The sequence below is a fragment of the Neoarius graeffei genome, chromosome 19 (genome assembly GCF_027579695.1).
Source record: "Neoarius graeffei isolate fNeoGra1 chromosome 19, fNeoGra1.pri, whole genome shotgun sequence".
In the NCBI taxonomy this organism is placed as follows: Eukaryota; Metazoa; Chordata; class Actinopteri; order Siluriformes; family Ariidae; genus Neoarius; species Neoarius graeffei.
In genome coordinates, this window is record NC_083587.1 from 23290873 (window position 1) to 23310436 (window position 19564).

At 45.1% G+C, this 19564-nt stretch overlaps 1 protein-coding gene across 3 annotated transcripts in view; it reads right to left on the bottom strand.

Moving 5' to 3' along the window:
* map3k22 (mitogen-activated protein kinase kinase kinase 22) overlaps positions 1-19564 on the bottom strand; it is a 108527-nt gene that overhangs the window by 20534 nt on the left and 68429 nt on the right. For all 3 annotated transcript variants that reach the window (XM_060899885.1, XM_060899886.1, XM_060899884.1), the window contains 6 exons: positions 18539-18672; positions 18379-18452; positions 17164-17225; positions 8302-8373; positions 5856-6020; positions 4293-4441 (listed from right to left, as the gene is read on the bottom strand). In XM_060899885.1, coding sequence (XP_060755868.1) covers positions 4293-4441; positions 5856-6020; positions 8302-8373; positions 17164-17225; positions 18379-18452; positions 18539-18672 — 656 coding nt within the window. The remainder of the gene's footprint in view (positions 1-4292; positions 4442-5855; positions 6021-8301; positions 8374-17163; positions 17226-18378; positions 18453-18538; positions 18673-19564) is intronic.

Genomic DNA, 19564 nt, shown 5'->3' on the forward strand with positions numbered 1-19564 from the left:
AAAATACATCAGTGCAGCATCGATGCAAATATGTGCCGTGTGAACACCCCTATTGTACCATTAGAACACTGGAGTGAGAGTTGCTGGAAATGGGCCTCTATACACCTATGGAGATATTGCACCAAAAACCAGACATTTGCAGCTAGAATAGTCATTTACCACATTAGCAATGTATAGAGTGGATTTCTGATTAGTTTAAAGTGATCTTCGTTGAAAAGAACAGTGCTTTTCTTTCAAAAATAAGGACATTTCAAAGTGACCCCAAACTTTTGAACAGTAGTGTATAAGCTATTAAGCACTAATAGTAGGTTGGGTGATGTTTATCAAATTGGCATATGATGTCTAGAGTGAAACAGTGTGATGGAATTGGCGGGGCTGTGGGAGAAATCATGATGCTATGCTCAACATCGTGATGACCGTCAGCCATCAGAACAACCCTAACGAATCGAATTGATTTCATTTGATCAAAAATGTCATTTTTAAGAGATCTGGCTGACTGATGGGTCTTTGGATGGGTGTTGGTGAAGTACTACTTCAGCCAAAACATGTTTAATGTCTGAGGTTTCTGCACTGGAGCAGCAAGCCAAATCCAAATAAAAGTCGAGCTGTTCACCCTTCTGTGCTACACAATTTTGAATCGCAATCAGTTCTTTTGTGGACTGATGCATTACAGAGTCTTTTACTTGGAGAGATCCTTGACAAAGCGCAACTGTCTATCAATTGACATCAAGAAAAAGAAGAAATACGGAAAGATGTGGAAGAAATACTGTAGTAGCTTGGGTAATGTAGGCAACAAGAAATGACTCTTCTCCAAAGAGAACTGGAGGCATAGCGCAAAAGAAACATAGCTAATTTTATACTCTACACCACCATGTCACGTTTGTTTGTTTTTACTGTATTTGTGGTTCCTAACAACCAATTCAGTATGACATATTGTTAAATAATAACAGCAGTGGGACAAATAGCATTAGAGCATTATTACTGTGCTTACATTTTTTTGTCCTTGCTCTCGCACAGAAATAAAAGAACGATAAACTGAATTCAGTAATCTGCTGCGCATGACCGCAGATCATTCTGATTTCCTCTCGGGCTGACTGGTTCACTCACTGGCTCTTTCTCAGCTCGGCTCTTGATTACTAGTTGCAGAAGGGTTCTCGGTACTCGATTCCTCACCAGGAAAATTACATATGCTCACTTCAGTGCTTTAGTAATACATACAGTTGTGGTCAGAAGTAGGGGTCGACCGATAATCGGCCTGGCCGATATATCGGGCCGATATTCTGCATTTTTAGGGTTATCGGTATCGGCCATAATTTCCACCGATATGCCGATAACATGCCTTTTTGCAGCCATTTCGTTCCTAACGCGACCGTCACTGCACGTCCTTTCCTGCACTTGCCTCTTTGAGTTCAAGAACACGGTCCCGCCCACCGCAACATCTGATTTGTTTGGCACAAGAGATATAGCCAATCGACACGTGTAGCTAAACGCTGTGAACTGTTTCAAGGCGGTTGTACGGGCACTCGGGCAGAAGCGGCACAAGGGATACAGCCAATCAACACGTGTAGCTAAACGCTGTGAACTGTTTCAAGGCGGCCGTATGGGCACTCGGGCAGAAGCAGATCCCACTTCAAGGTAAGGACACGCTGCTTTTGCCGCAATAAGTCACAAACACACAAGTTGCAAAAGCACAACATCATTATATGTTTACATTCTTCATCTACTACTCGTTAAAATTGTCCATTTGCATCTGTGTAGCCAGGCAAACTTAGCTTACGGAAGGAAGCACTTGAATTAGCCTACAACCAACTAGTCTCGCTGAAACTACATGTAATGCTTCCTTCACTACAATATAATCCTCCTAAATTGGGAATATTAGGCTTGGGCATTAAAAGCATTAGAATGTAGATGGTTACTTGTTAAGTTGTGACATAATAGGGAGTGATCGCCTACTTTATGTTTGATTTTACTTTTTAAAAAATGCTGCAGGCAGCTCCCTACACTTGATTTGTTATTTAAAAACTACTTGAAGTTGGTAAGTCTTACTTAGTTCTTAGTGTAAAAGAATCCAGAGTGTATTTTCATTTATTTTCCACTGAAAATGATGAGCTGTAATATAGTAGGGAGTGATTTATTTTTTTTATTGGTGAATATTTATTTTATTATTATTTTATTTCTCATTTTATTCTAACTAATGTTTGACTTTATTGTACAAATGCTGCTGGCATCTCCCTGCACAAAATTTCATGTTCAATTTTACAATTAAACATACATTTCATGGATATGAAGGTCTGTCTCAGTGTGTGCTATGTTTGATTTCATGTGAATTATAATGTTTACATTTATCGGTTGCACATATCGGTTATCGGCATCCCAATTCCATAATAATCGGTATCGGTATCGGCCCTGAAAAAAACATATCGGTCGATCCCTAGTCAGAAGTTTACATACAGTGACATGAATGTCATCTTGGATATGAATGTCATGGCAATATTTGGGCTTTCAGTCATTTCTTTGAACTGTTCTTTTTCTGTGGCAGAATGTACAGCATACATCTTTAACTAAAAAAAAAAACCCACCAACCAACCAACCAAAAAAAAAAAAAAAAAAAACCCCGCAACAACTAGAATTTGGTGCACAAGTTTTAATTTTCTCTGGGTTTTCTGAAATCAAACACAGGGTCAAAATTATACATACAGGGTCAAAATTATACATACAGCACACCTAATATTTGGGTAAAATGTCTCTTCGCAAGATTCACCTTGACCAAACATTTTTGTTTACCATGAACAAGCTTCTGGAAGAATTCTGGTTGGATATTTCATGACTCTTCATAGTAGAATTGGTAGAGTTCAATGAAATTTTTTTTTTTTCTTGGCATGGACTCGATTTAGAAGCACGGTCCATATATTTTCAATAGGGTTGAAGTCAGGACTTGTTTTAAGCTTAATATTAGCCTGCTTTATCCTCCACAACCAGCTCTGATGCGTGTTTGGGTTCATTGTCCTGTTGTAACTCCCAAGTCGTGTTCAAGTTTCTGATGGTTTATGCTGAAGAATTCTGAGGTAGTCGTCCTCCTTCATTATTCCATCCACTTCGTGCAATGAACCAGTTCCGCTGGCAGCAAAACAGCCCCAGAGCATGATGATCCTACCACCACCAGCAGCTGGTACAGTGTCCCTCTGTACATGGTGGTCATTGTGGCCAAACAACTCAATCTCTGTCTCATCTGACCATACAGCTATCCTCCAGAAGGCTTTTTCTTTGTCCATGTGGTCAGCTTCAAACTTTAGTTAAGCTTGAAGGTGTCAACTGTAGACAGTGATCCATCAGCTGCCAGTTCATGGCAGTGCTGTGCCATGGTGGTTCCCAGGTTGTTCCTGACCACCCAAATAAATTTCCTTTCAGCTGAGGGTGACAGTTTGGGTTTTCTTGAAGCAAAGTGACTACACCTCACAATAACTTGGATACAGTTGTTTGAGCTGATCTTGGGATCTGCAGTTGTTTAGAAATGGCTCCAAAAGACATTCCGGAGTTGTGTATATCTGCAATCCTCTTTCTCAGATCTGCACCGAGCTCCTTGGACTTCCTCATTTTACTGTGTGTTGGTCAATCCAATGAGTGCTGTAAACAAACCCTTTTTATGCAGGCACAGAGAAGCTACCAGCTGTAGTCAATCATGATCACTAACAGGAAGTTAAGAGACTTGGCAAGACAAGAGACATTTTGGAAGTTTCAGCACTTCTGAATTAATAATCTAAGTGAGAGTATGTACATTTTTGACCATGTATGTATAATTTTGACCCTGTGTTGATTTCAGAAAACCCAAAGGAAATTAAAACTTGTGCACCAAATTCTAGTGTTTTTTTTTTTTATTAAAGATGTATGCTGTACAATCAATCTGCCACAGAAAAAGAACAGTTCAAAGAAATTACTGAAAGCCCAAATATTGCCATGACATTCATGTCACTGTATGTAAACATCTGACCACAACTGTACACATATGTAAATAAACCTGTATTCAAATATGCTATATAGCACTAGATAATGTTAAAACTACATCAACACATTGGATTGAGGCACATCCGATGCAGATCGTGGTGATTTGGGAATGAGGTTTGCCTGGTGGTTCTTTTCGTAACATCAAACTCTACATCTCTGTAACTTAAATGAAGAAGAGACCATATGGTACATTTTGCTGAGTGACACAATTTTGGAGATTTTGGCTATAGTTTATGCAGAAGATATGTATTGTCTGGATAATAGATGAGGAAGGTCTTGGTCCTGCTTACCTTGCTGGTCTCCTGACAATCAGGGTCAAAGGGCACCTGCTTAACAGCAAGCTCTCGACCCGTGTCAGCGTCATAGCAGAGGTAAACCTCGCCGAAGGCTCCACGCCCCAACAGCTTCCCTTGACGCCAGTTCACTGGTGCCCGCGGCGCTACACACACACACACACACACACCACAGTGACGTGAGCACGGTAGCAACATTCCACACACAGACCCACAGGCTGCACCATCAAACCGCAAATCATTCTCAAACTTAATCTCATCCAGATTTATAGAATCACACTGATTTACATTTGCTTTATAGAGAACAGACCTGCTGACTGCGAGCTATTCTGTTGTCTGCACTCCCAGACCATGAATCATCTGAACATCAAGAGCTTCAAATCAGTGTCATTTCTGGAGTCAAACTGCTGAACCATTGTTGTTCTATTTTTATAGTCATGAAGAAACCCAGAGTTCTAACACTCTCTTAACAGTTAGTCATCAATTTTTTTGATTAAATCACAATAATTAAAAAAAAATTGTTTCAACAGCATGTCTCTCCTGATTAGATGCAACCTATAAACTCTGGTCAGCGTAAAAAGAATAAAAATGAGTCACAAGTAAATATTTATCTAATATGTTCATTATTCTAACTAGAATGAAAACCAACTGTTACTAATACTACTGGAGTTGCCTTTTTATGGACTCTTGCATTCAAAAAATTTCATTTTTTAAAAATGGTGGTGTATGTTAAATGCTTCACTCTGAGTATATAGATTTTCATTTCATCTCATCTCATCTCATTATCTCTAGCCGCTTTATCCTGTTCTACAGGGTCGCAGGCAAGCTGGAGCCTATCCCAGCTGACTACGGGCGAAAGGCGGGGTACACCCTGGACAAGTCGCCAGGTCATCACAGGGCTGACACATAGACACAGACAACCATTCACACTCACATTCACACCTACGCTCAATTTAGAGTCACCAGTTAACCTAACCTGCATGTCTTTGGACTGTGGGGGAAACCGGAGCACCCGGAGGAAACCCACACGGACACGGGGAGAACATGCAAACTCCGCACAGAAAGGCCCTCGCCGGCCACAGGGCTTGAACCCGGACCTTCTTGCTGTGAGGCGACAGCGCTAACCACTACACCACCGTGCCGCCCCTTATATAGATTTTAGATTAACAAATATAGATTCAGTAACACAATCCAAATCTTGTAAAAAAATATTCAGTGTTACAGGAAGATACCTAATTTGCATATTCATGCATATTTATTGGTTCTTTTTTAAAGATTTTTTTAGAGATGTATCTAGACTATTTTTAGTAACTTGCTGGAACGAGAATATTAACAAATAGTCTATTAAATTGTTGTAATTGTTAAAAACACCACACTCATGGTATTTTAAGGAAGAAAGAACCCAAACTATGCCTCAATCAATTTAATTGCCATCGTCATAGGATCACTTCGTTTCAGGAAATCATGGCTGTTTCGCTTGAGCCTGCTTCATTCATGGCATGATGTAACACGACCAGTTTGTACAAAAGAATGATTGTGTGTGTGTGTGTGTGTTCTCACATTTAGCAGTACTGCGCTGGCTGCTTTTTTCGCTCCAGCCGAGCGAGTGCAGGTCTCCACTGTACGGCAGCGTGCTGTCTCCGTTGTAGCTGCGTGTGCGGCTCGATGGCACCAGCTGGAACAGGTTCTCCTGTGGCATGAAGCTGCGTGGGAATGTGCTACGACCTGACAAGTACACAAACACGCACACAAAAAAACCAACTCTTTCAATTAATCAACTTTAATTATTAAGGAACGGTACAGTGGGAATTCAAGCAGAAACATGAAGTAACTGATCACAGGAGTTTCAGGGTCAGAGGGGTTTTTTTTTTCAATAACATTCAGTCACTTGTTTAGGAGTTCTTATTCAAACTTTATTTACAAAACAAAAAATGTGTGTTTGATTTAATCCTTTTCATTTTTGGGGTTGAATGTCTCATCTCGTCTCATTATCTCTGGCCGCTTTATCCTTCTACAGGGTCGCAGGCAAGCTGGAGCCTATCCCAGCTGACTACGGGAGAAAGGCGGGGTGCACCCTGGACAAGTCGCCAGGTCATCACAGGGCTAACACATAGACACAGACAACCATTCACACTCACATTCACACCTACGGTCAATTTAGAGTCACCAGTTAACCTAACCTGCATGTCTTTGGACTGTGGGGGAAACCGGAGCACCCGGAGGAAACCCACGCGGACACGGGGAGAACATGCAAACTCCGCACAGAAAGGCCCTCGCCGGCCACGGGGCTCGAACCCGGATCTTCTTGCTGTGAGGCGACAGCGCTAACCACTACACCACCGTGCCGCCTGGGTTGAATGTATTTGACTTATTCATTGAGAAGCATTTTACGTAACAATTCTAAAAACCTGAAAATTTGTCAAATTCCATACAAGATTCTGTAAAAGGGCCACGCCTCCTATACGGGGACAGTTTCACAGAAGGAGGCATGTCTTTAGGGACTGATGGAGAAAACTGCACTTCCTTTGACAAAACTATCACATTCACTGAAGGGGTGTGGTCTATAGGACTGACAGAGAACTGTCAGTTTAATTAAAGGGGCATGTCTTACAGGCATGAAAGAGGAGACTACACCTGGTTTCACTTGGGAGGATGGGGTGCGTAGTTTCTGGGACTGACGGAGAATACCGCACCTCCTTCACTCGGCCTGTCAGGTCCACAGAAGGGGCCTTCTTACATTACATTACATTAATGGCATTTAACAGACGCTCTTATCCAGAGCGACATACAACACACCTAGAGCAGCCTGGGGAGCAGCTTGGGGATAGGTGCCTTGCTCAAGGGCACTTCAGCCATTCCTGCTAGTCCAGAGAATCAAACCAGCAACCTTTTGGCCCCAAGGCTGTTTCGCTAACCATTAGGCTATGGCTTCTCCAAATATTCTTCTCTGGTCCTGTCAGTTTCATTGAAGTAGGCATGGCCTCTGGTACGGACATGCAAGACCACACCTTCTCTATGCCAGTCACTCTGAGTGAAAGGAGGCGTGGCCTCCGTGCCCGTCACACTCAGTGAAAGGAGGCGTGGCCTCCGTGCCCGTCACACTCAGTGAAAGGAGGCGTGGCCTCTGTGCCTGTCTCAACCAATAAAGAAGGCATGGCCTCTGTGCCTGTTATTCTCAGTGAAAGAAGGCGTGGCCTCTGTGCCTGTCATTCTCAGTGAAAGGAGGCGTGGCCTCTGTGCCTGTCATTCTCAGTGAAAGGAGGCGTGGCCTCTGTGCCTGTCATTCTCAGTGAAAGGAGACGTGGCCTCTGTGCCTGTCATTCTCAGTGAAAGGAGGCGTGGCCTCTGTGCCTGTCATTCTCAGTGAAAGGAGGCATGGCCTCTGTGTCTCTCAGCACACTATTTAATATGATTTTTTTTTTTTTTTTGCTCTTGGAATTTTTCTAAGCTCTGATTTTCCTTCCTCTCCATCTGCCCCCCATGCTTGTCCCCTACACAGGAAGCAGCTCTTGGTTTGCTGTTTTGATACAGTCAGGGGAAACACAAATCAGGAACACACACACACACACCACTGTTTTGATACACACTGTGTTCCATCCTCAGGGAAAACATATCAGTGCTGGCCAAGGTTAAGTACTGAGAGAGCACAACACACACTCGGCTCACACAAAGAAGACTGAGCGCGTGCAGGCTTAAATGTATGAAAATCAGGTTTAACTCTGCTAAATAACATACACTCTCTCTCACACACTTAAACGTAAAACTGGGAATATCAGTTTCTGTACAGTGTATGTCATACAAGTTCCTGTGTAAGGTGTTGCTATAGAAACAACGTTTTAGAACGAGCACATGAATAGAAACCTGTGACTTGCCTTGAATTTGTCTGAACGACTGTCGGAGCTGCCGTTATAATAAATGAATCGCCATGTTCCAAGTAATCAGAAGGGAGACCTGAACAGTGCTGTAGTATAAAGTGTATATAATCACACTGTATGAAGGAACTTACCGTCACCGTAGTCCTTGCTGCGATTGGTTAAGTGGAACTGCCTTGGGAAAGTCCCGTGCTTCCCGTGTCGGCCTGCAGGGGGAGCAGCGAGACACAGAGCTCAGACAATGTACAGAAACAGTAAACGCTGCACATGAACACGGTAAAAAACAGGCTTTATTGTGTGAACAAAATGAAACAAGGACACAAACTGAGGCTACACAAAGACTGCTCTCACAAGCACAAAAACGTGTTCAAGACAACGTACGTCCTTTGAAATATTTTGTCTGGATGTACGTGGACTATGGATTAGCCAGTTGGAGAAAGTCTGGGGCGGAGCTTTAGCTATTCACATCAAATGTTAAAGATGACGGAGGAACTATTTGACGTTGTTGCTCAAATTCAGAGCTGTACAATACAGAGCTAATCCATAAAGATTCATAGCTACTGAGTCTCGGCACCTCATTCTGTCAGCGTGCCTGAGAACGCCATGACACTTAGCCTTGCTAAAATGCTAAATCCTTTCCAGAAATGAAGAATGCCTCTTCTTTTTTTATTTTATTGCTGTATCCTGCATTCTAAAGAATAAAACAGTTTGAATATTTTTTGTTCATATGAACAGCTTGTTCTGGCTGCAATTCTTGCATTAAAGGATAAGGCAACTTTTGTACAGTGTGTGTAATAGGAGAAAAACATATACGTAATCAATTCCGTTAATTATTTCCATTATATATCAAACATGAAAAAATATTTTTAACTTTGAAATCATGAATTGACACAGAGGAGGCGAAGTTGGAGGAGGCAGCCATTTTGAGATTGTGGGCAAATATAAACTAGGGCTGGGAATATTAACGCGTTAATCGCGATTAGATTAATGTAAATTGTGATCGCGAATATTTTTTTTAATCGCGATCAGAGTTTACCAGCATTTTCCGCACTTCTACCATCCACATGCAGCTCCTCTGGTTGTATTAATTAAACTCATTTTCGGTTATGTTAGGGTTTTGCTGGGATTCGAACCTGGTTCGTTGGTGTGATGATCCAGCAAACCCCCACTAGGCCACCAGGGGAATGACTCAAATGCAGAGGCGTGAGGCGGAAGTAGAAAAAGTAACAAAAGGTTTATTTATACTATGTACACTATATACAATCCAGGGCAAAACAAAAAAAACAAACAAACAAAAAAAAACAAAGAGTATAATTCAAAAAGAAAAAGGCAAAAATGCAAAAGCTCAGAAGATCCACAAAACACAGTACAAAGGAAACTGGAGATAAACATAACAGCACAAAGACTCCGTGACAAGAGGACTGAACTCAGGGGTATAAATACACAAACTAATTAAGGACACAGGTGAAGATAATTAGGACTAACAGGCAATTAACAAAAAAAAACACAAAACACAGGAACAGTGGCGGCCTCTAGAGGCCAAAATAAATATGACACGAAAAGGAAATAACAGCGGCCTCTAGAGGCCAAAACAGTCCAAGTCCTAACAGGACCCCCCCCTCTAGGAGCGTCTCCTGACGTTCCCAGGGCGATCCGGATGGGCCGAATGGAAGTCCCGACACAGTTCTTTATCCAGGACATCCCGAGCAGGAACCCAGCAGCGCTCCTCAGGACCATAGCCCTCCCAGTCCACCAGATATTGCAACCCGCCGCGGACCCGGCGGGAGTCAAGCAGGCGATGCACAGTGAACACAGTCTGCCCCTGGAAGATGCGGGGGGGTGGGGGGTTCCTAGGGGCAGGGGCATACGTAGACGTCAGTACAGGCCGCAACAGGGAAACATGGAAAGTGGGGTTGATCCTCAGAGTCCGGGGCAACTGGAGCCGGTAGGAGACAGGGTTCACCCTGCGCACCACCTTGAAGGGGCCAATGTAGCGAGGAGCAAGCTTGCAGTTCTCCACCCGCAGCGGAAGGTCCTTAGTGGACAGCCAAACCCGCTGCCCAGGGCGGAAAGTGTGTGCAGGTCTTCTGTGGCGGTTGGCCTGAGTCTGGTTGGTTCTGGAGGTCTGTATGAGGGTCTTCCTGACCTTGCTCCAGGTCTTGCGACACCGTCTCACATATTGGTTGACCGAGGGCACCCCCGCGTCCTCCTCCTGGTCCGGGAACAGAGGTGGCTGGAACCCGAATTGGCACTGGAATGGCGACAGCTTGGTGGCCGATGACTGCAGGGTGTTGTGGGCGTACTCTGCCCATGGCAGCCAGGTGCTCCACGATGTCGGGTTATCCATAGCCAGGCCTCGCAGGGTGGTTTCCAGGTCCTGGTTGAGCCTCTCCGTCTGACCATTGGACTGTGGGTGAAACCCAGAGGAGAGGCTGGCAGTGGCTCCGATGACCTTGCAGAACCCGTGCCACACTCGGGAGGAGAACTGGGGCCCTCGGTCTGAGACGATGTCCTGTGGAAGACCAAAGACTCGGAAGACATGATTAAATATAAGTTTCGCTGTTTCAAGAGCAGAGGGGAGTTTGCACAGAGGTATGAAGCGGCAGGCCTTGGAGAATCTGTCAACAATGACCAAAATGACCATGTTACCTTGTGACTCAGGGAGACCCGTGATGAAGTCGACTGCCACGTGGGACCAGGGACGCCGAGGAATGGTCAGAGGATGCAGGAGACCCTGGGGACGCTGTCGTGGGTTCTTGGTTCTGGTGCAAACCTCACAGGACAGGACAAATGACCTTACTTCCTGCTCCATGTTAGGCCACCAGAAGTGTCTTTTCAGGAAGTCCAGGGTCCTCCGAGCTCCCGGGTGGGCGGTGAGAGGGGAAGAGTGACCCCACTGGAGAACCTTGGCCCGGGCTTGATGTGGGACGTACAAGAGGCCCGGTGGCCCCGTCCCAGGACCGGGGTCCTGGCGTTGGGCTCGTCGAACAGCCTCCTCAATACCCCAGCGGACAGGGGCCACAATCCGGGACACCGGGATAATAGGCCCGACTTCATTCTCCCTGTTAGTGGCAGAGAACAGCCTGGACAGTGCGTCAGGTTTGGTGTTTTTGGAGCCGGGACGGTACGAGAGGGTGAAGTCAAACCGACTGAAAAACAGGGCCCACCTAGCCTGTCGTGGGTTCAGTCTCTTGGCTTGCTGGAGGTACTCCAGGTTCTTGTGGTCAGTCCAAACCAGGAATGGATGTTGCGCTCCCTCCAGCCAGTGCCTCCACTCCTCAAGGGCCAGTTTGACCGCTAGCAGTTCTCGATCCCCCACATCGTACCGGGACTCCGCAGGACTCAGGCGGTGGGAGAAGTAAGCGCAGGGGTGCAGCTTTCCTTCCGAACGTTGAGAGAGTACCGCACCGACACCACTGTCCGAGGCGTCCACCTCCACGATGAATGGTTGGGAGGTGTCCGGGAGGACCAGAATGGGTGCCGTGCAGAAGCGGGCCTTGAGGTCTTTGAACGCCTTTTCTGCCTGAGGAGACCAGCCATAAGATCCACCTGTCCCTTTGGTGAGGTCTGACATGGGTGCTGCCACAGAACTGAAGTTCCTGATGAACTTGCGGTAGAAGTTAGCGAATCCTAAGAACCGCTGAACCTCCTTAACGGACTTGGGAGTAGGCCAGTCCCGGACGGCCAGGGTCTTGGCAGGGTCCATTTGGAGTTGGCCTGTCCGTACAATAAATCCCAGAAAGGAGACCTCGGGAACATGAAATTCGCATTTCTGGGCCTTGGCGAACAGATTGTTCTGTAGCAGCCTCTGGAGAACCTGGCGGACATGGTGGCGGTGCTCCTGCATGGTCTTGGAAAAGATAAGGATGTCATCGAGGTAGACAAAGACGTACAGGTTAATCGTGTCCCTTAAGACGTCGTTGATTAGGGCCTGAAAAACAGCTGGTGCGTTGGTGAGTCCGAAGGGCATCACCTGGTATTCGTAGTGCCCAGACAGGGTGTTAAAGGCAGTCTTCCACTCGTCTCCCTGTCGGATACGGATGAGGTGGTATGCGTTCCGTAGGTCCAACTTGGTGAAGACGGTGGCGCCTTGGAGCAGGTCGAAAGCAGTGGACATCAGCGGAAGGGGATATCGGTTGCGCACAGTGATCTTGTTCAGGCCCCTGTAGTCAATACATGGTCGAAGCCCCCCATCCTTCTTGCCGACAAAGAAGAAGCCGGCACCAGCAGGTGAGGTGGAGGGTCGAATGAACCCAGAGACCAGGGCATCTTTAAGGTATTCCTCCATAGCCTTGCGTTCTGGCTGAGAGAGGGAAAACAGTCTGCCACGAGGAGGGGTAGTCCCAGGGAGCAAGTCGCACAGTCGTAGGCCCGGTGCGGAGGAAGAACGGCGGCCCTGCTCTTGCTGAATACCTCCTTGAGATCCCAGTACTCTGTGGGAACTTGAGATAACTCGGTGAGATCAGGGGGCTCGGCAGGAGACACAGGAGAGCTAGAGAGCAGACAAGAGGCATGGCATGCAGGGCCCCATTCCACAACCTGGCTTGTTACCCAGTCTATTCGAGGGTTGTGGCGAGTAAGCCAAGGAAGGCCTAGAATAACTGGGAACTCAGGTGAAGGAATCAGGTGCAGGGATATTTCTTCCTTGTGACCTTGAGACTGGAGGAAGACTGGAGAAGTAACTTGAGTGACTCTTCCATCACCTAACGCTTGGCCATCGAGGGCAGACACAGACAGAGGGACTTCAAGAGGTGCAGTAGGTATATTGATGCTTTGGGCGAAGTGAATATCCATAAAGTTCCCAGCCGCCCCTGAGTCTATCAAAGCTTGACAAGAGTGGACAGACTCACCCCAGGAAATGGAGACCGGGATGTAGATTCCTTGGCCAGGGAGTCCGGGAGAGAGGGTAGGCCCCATCACAACCCTCCCTCGGCTGGACGGGGCGGTCCTTTTCCCAAGAGTTCGGGACATGATGCTCGGAAGTGACCAGGCTTGCCACAGTAGATGCAGCACTTGTCCCTCCTTCTGCGCTCCCTCTCAGATGCGGAGAGGCGAGTACGACCCACTTGCATGGGTTCTGGACAGTCACTGAAGGAGGTAGACGGTTTCCAGGTAGAGGTAGGGAGGCTGGGGGGGCTCAAGGCTTGGTGGCGTTCTCTCATCCTGTTGTCCAGATGAATAGCATGTGAGATGAGGGTTTCGAGGTCACTTGGGCATCCAATAGAGGCCAGACCGTCCTTGATGGGGTCAGACAGACCATGGTGGAAGGCTGACACCAGGGCAGTCTCGTTCCATCCACTTACTGCTGCGAGTGTTCGGAACGAGATGGCGTAATCTGCGACGCTTCCTCCTTGCCGGATGGACATGAGCTTTCGGGCTGCGTCGGTACTGATGTCTGCCTGATCGAAGACCCGAAGCATCTCTTCAGAAAACAGCTGGAAATCAAAGCACTCAGGTCCCTGTCTTTGCCAGATAGCAGTAGCCCAGGCTCGCGCCTTACCAGCTAATAAGGTGATCACAAAGGCAATCTTGCGGCGATCCGTAGTGTAGGTGGTAGGCTGAAGCTCAAAGGTGAGTTGACACTGGGTAAGGAACTCTCGGCACTCACTGTGCTTGCCGTCATACCTCTGTGGTGCAGGAAGGCTGGGTTCGCGAGGTGAAGAAGGCAGCATGGCAGGAGGCACTGGAGCAGGAGTGGGAGCTGGATCAGGAGCAGGAACTGGATCAGGAGCAGGAGATGCAGGCAGAGATGTCAGCTGTGCCAGGGTTTTCCCAATTTGCTGAAGCAGTTCCTCGTGGCGAGCAAGGGCCTCACGTTGGCTGGTGAGCGTACGTCCATGAGCGTCCATGGTCGCTCCGAAGCGTGTCAAAGCTGCCATAATTCCCTGAAGGTTGGCCGGGTAGACAGTTGAAGCAGCCTCTGCTGAGTCGGTCATGACGGAGTCTTTCTGTTAGGGTTTTGCTGGGATTCGAACCTGGTTCGTTGGTGTGATGATCCAGCAAACCCCCACTAGGCCACCAGGGGAATGACTCAAATGCAGAGGCGTGAGGCGGAAGTAGAAAAAGTAACAAAAGGTTTATTTATACTATGTACACTATATACAATCCAGGGCAAAACAAAAAAAAACAACAAAAAAAAACAAAACAAAGAGTATAATTCAAAAAGAAAAAGGCAAAAATGCAAAAGCTCAGAAGATCCACAAAACACAGTACAAAGGAAACTGGAGATAAACATAACAGCACAAAGACTCCGTGACAAGAGGACTGAACTCAGGGGTATAAATACACAAACTAATTAAGGACACAGGTGAAGATAATTAGGACTAACAGGCAATTAACAAAAAAAAACACAAAACACAGGAACAGTGGCGGCCTCTAGAGGCCAAAATAAATATGACACGAAAAGGAAATAACAGCGGCCTCTAGAGGCCAAAACAGTCCAAGTCCTAACAGGTTAAACGCGCTATTTCGAGTTTGCTAGTCTTTTGTTCCTTCTACGCATCCATAGGCAGCTCGAGCGGAAGCGTGTGGTTTCCATCGAGTCGTTGGCATTGGCATGGAAGGACACGCTGTTGTCTTCAGTTTAGTCCTCTTTTGTGATGGATAAGCAACGGTTTTCTGGACCTCTGAATGGTTTGTTTGAATTTAAAAAACATCCAGACAGACAAGTCGACAAGACGAGAGTAAAATGCACCCTGTGTCAAGCAGTAGCCAGTCATTCATTCTTAATACTTGTTTTCCTTTCTCTACACTCTTTTTGAAATAAAAAAGGCCAAAAGATAAATTCTGCTTTTGTCTCTGTCTTCATTTTATTCCAATTTAAGACACAATGGTCAGAAATACTTTGCATTGTGGGTTTAACTTTAGATTCGAACGGTCTTACTGCAAAATATCAATTTTACACATGCAAAGTAAATCAAGATTAATCGCGATTAACTATAAAATTTCTGAGATTAGTTGCGATCAAGAAAATTAATCTTTTGACAGCCCTACTATAAACCAATCAGAATCTTTCGTTAATGCGCCTCCCTCTGATCTGTGACGTCACTGGGCCCATGAAAACACTGTTTACAAGCAGATCACTGTGATGACAGTAAGGAGTCCCGGCGGGTGGCTTGTATTCGATTCGTTTATATCCCGACCTTGTCAGCTGTCAGATTTATGTTCATGGACCCGGTAAGCTGGTAAATAATATTTTTTTTTTTTTTCTTTACCAAATTCTAACAGAAAACGAGAGTGCCCGAAAGGGAAAACCGAGCCGAGACGCTTCACGCATGCGCAGTAGGCTTGGTAGGACAAATCCAAATAGGAGCCAATCAGGATTCAGCCATGTTTTTGCTCCGTGTTTTTACTCGACCAAAGTTATACAGTATTATGAGCTTTAAGTTGCATAAATAAAAACATTTGGTGAAACTTTGAAGAAGCGATTGTACTGGTTTTTTACCTTATTACCATGAAGCACTGAAGAGTTCTTTTCAGTGGTGGGCCGCATGACGTCACGCAGTAGATCAATATGGCGGAACGCATCTTCGCTGAGCTCAGCGCAAGCCCATATTATTAAAAGTTAAAAGATACTGTTATGCGGTCTGTTCTTTCTCTATAAATTCCATGATCGATTACTTTATATATTTATCTATCTATTTGTGGTGATTTTGTACGAAAGTTGCCTTATCCTTTAAGCCCCCCCCCCAAAAAAAACCCTCCACTCATCCACGGCCAAAAAAAAACGCCTATGACAAACCAGCAACACATTTTCTTACACATGCCAAAACTGTCCTTGTGAAAGCAACGTCACTCTGTAAAACACTTTATCACCAACATGAAAGACAGAAAAAGCAGAGTGAACGTGTGTGTGTGTGTGTGTGTGTGTGTGTGTGTATACACACACACTGCCTGCTTTAGCTCTGGGTTCGGAGCAATTGAAAGCAGCTGGAGACTGTATGAAGAGTGTTTTCTGTGGTGTCTCCCAGAGCAACGCGCCCGTGTGTGCATTCAGAGCGGAGAAAGGAGAGGAAAAATCGACTCATAAGGCAAAATAAACAAATCAGCCTGCCTCTATGGAGATACGCTCACTGAAACACCAGAGACAGACTGTAGAGACAGAATGGTGTGCATGTGTGTGTCCCTGCATTTGGGAGGATCTTATTATCAAGGAGGTCTGGTCTGTTTAATCATTGTTCAAGAGTAAAAACAAAAAGGAAGGAACAAGAAACATGCTGATGGAAGAAAAGAGAAGACAAGAAGAGACAAGATGAGATGAGATGAGAAGAGACGAGAAGACAAGACGGAAAAGAAAAGAAGAGAAAAGAGACGAGGAGAGATGAGATGAAAAGAGAATAAAGAAATGAGAAATGCGGATTAAAAAAAAAGTGAAGAAAAGAGTAGAGAAAATGAGAACATCAGAGAAGAAGAGTGCAGATAATAAAAGGAGAGTGTGTGTGTGTGTGTGTGTGTGTGTCTGTGTTTGGGAGGATCTTATTATCAAGGAGGCCTGGTCTGTTTAATCACTGTTCAAGAGTAAAAACGAAAAGAAAGGACCAAGAAAAATGGTGATGAAAGAGAAGAGAAGATAGAAGAGAAAAGAAGAGAGATGAGAAGAGCGGATTTAAAAAAAAAAGTGAAGAAAAGAGGAGAGAAAATGAGAACGGCAGAGAAGGCTACAGGAAAGAGAAGTAAAGACTTGGGAGGAAAAGCAGAAAGAAAATAAAACAAGATGAAAAGAGAGAAAAGGCAATAAAGGAAAGAAGAATGAAAAAGAAGAGAACAGGCAATGAAATGGATAAATAAAGAAATGTGCAGACAAAAGGAGAAAAATAAAGAACAGAATGGCTACTATGAGAAGACAAGGTAAGAAAAACCGAGGAAAGAAAAACGAGAAGAAAAAAAGGAGAAGTAGTGACAACAAGAGAAGAGGAGTGAAAAGAAAAAGGAGGAGAAAGAATAGATGAAAAAAAGAGAGAGGAGATGACGAACACGGCTGCGTCAGAACTCTTTACCTTTATAGTCGTAGTTGAGGTTCAGGTAATTGTTGTCGCGGTTGTTCTGGGAGAACGGAGGACTGCGAAAGGAAAAGGAAACACTCGTCCACTTAGTGTTCAATAGTTTGGTTTTGTGTTTGAAACAGAATCAGTTTATAACCTTCAGGATTCTGAAGCTTGTGGCCAGAAAAGTGTGGAACACTATGAGCCAGTTTGTGAGTCGTAGAGGGAGATGAACGACCCGTCAGTAACAATTTTCAAAATCCTAATAAACCCAACAATATCGCGAGGTGTCTATTTACAATAATAACCTTTTCTCTGTCTGTATCGACACGATCACTGACTGAGCTGTGATTCCACACTGCACTTTATCTTCGCTGTGTAAACACACTGACAGCCTTTCACTCGCTCTGCTGGAGACTCTAATCCTCCCGATAACGTTCCTAGATCCTGAGAATCAAGTCCCTCTCCATGCAGAATTAAAGATGATCTGTGTTAAAGCGCTTCAGCTGGGAAGAGCTTACAGTTCTTTATCCCTTTCACTCCTGATTTATTATCGCCGCTCAGCTTGCTTTGTTTCTATTTTTCTGACCTGCTCGGGGGTCACTTTGTCTAAATCTGAAAGCGATTGTTTGAAAACGGACCGTGAAAAAGGTCAGAGCGGAAGGTCACAGCGTGTGATGTGGATTGTTCAGATCTGCGTTATTGCCTCCAGGCTGATGACGTCAGCGGCGCATGGGACGAGGCCCCGGATAACTAACACACACACACACACGCGCGTGCACATGGAGAGAGGGAAGAAATTTCCATGCACTCGTTTCCTGACATTGTTCAGAAAGCCAGAGGCCAGATAAGGCTTGTGCAGGTAGCATGGTTTCAGTCTCTCTCTCTCTCTCTCTGAGCTTCTACTACACCATTTTCTGTGTCACTTTCAACACAACCACAGAGGAACATTGAATGTTAAATACTTTTTCTACAACCCTCCATACTTTCTCCTTCTTATATTCTCTCTCTCTCTCTCGCAGTTTCCTTTGTTCTTTTCCTCTGAACAGAGAGAGCAGCATGCGACCACTCCGGAACTCAGGCGTCCAGATAAGGCTGTGGTTGCTACAGCAATGTCAGCAACTTCCTGTACGGCTTCTGCAGCATCCTGATTCATTCCCTTATGCATGGAGGTGCAGTCCGCGCGTGCGCGCGCGCACACACAGTGAAAAAGCACAAGCTTCTTCTCACCTGTCCAGAGCTTGGTCCAGAGACTGGCAGCTGCTAGAAAGCGAACCATCGGCACTTCCGAAAGGGTCCATGACCTGCAGGAAAAACATCGATAAGTCTGAACGAATTCGAGCTTTCAAAGCGAACAGCGGCAGATGTTTGGTTTCGAGGAGGTACTCACGTTGGGATCTGGCGTCTCAGGGATAAACTCTCCCTCGCTATGGATGCTGGTGTAGGAGCCCTGGCGTGCAATCTGCTGCTGCTCCTCGGGCACGCTGCCCGGCGGTGGGGAACTCCTCCCAGTGTGCAGAGAGCCTAGAGACAAAAGAAAGCGATAGAGAGATAGGCAGGTCACTCTGATACGAATCAAAACACAAGTCGATAGATGGGTCCAGGGGTTAGGGTTCGAGAGAAAGATACAGAGGAGTACTGGATTGATTCAAAGTGCACTTAAGGGATGAAAAACTTGCGAGAGTAAGATGTAAGAGTGAGGTTAAAAAAAAAAGAATAGAGGTTTGCTTTAGGACGGAGATAATCAGTCAGAGACAGACAGCGGAGGATAAGAGCAGACGAGGGCAGGCAGACAGACTGAGAAATGAAAAAGGGTCACAGGGACATGTTTTTTTTTTTTTTTAATGAGTCATATGTTTTTAAGGTGGTGTCGCCTTTCACACCAATTAGCAGGAAAAACACTGTCCACTCTTACCGATTAATATTAATATTATAAAAGAAACTGGGTGCAAGGACGTCCGGCCATTTCTCCCTCTCATGCACTCTCTCATAGCAAAAGGGCTCAACTATATAACTATCCTGTATCTGTACGTCTTTTATATTTTATGTGCGGATAATAATTTCATTACAGTAAATGACATACTTCAGGACATTGTGGTTATCGGAAAATAATCCACGATGGTGTGGATGTGGTATGAAGAAGCGTTTTATTCGTCTTATTTTATTCCAAGGCAATATGCCAACACTAATCATTACGTAGGTAACAATTCATCCAATTCATGATTCAATTTTCACCCATGAATTTCTTTTTTTAAATGAAGAAATTTTTCTTACCAAAAAAATGCAACATTTATTTTCCTTATCCATTCTTTATCAACTTAAATATTCCTTTTGTTAAATAAAAAAACCCAACTAAACAAAAAAAAAACCCTTGTTTCATTTTAGTAATAACAAACAATAATTATTTCCCCACATT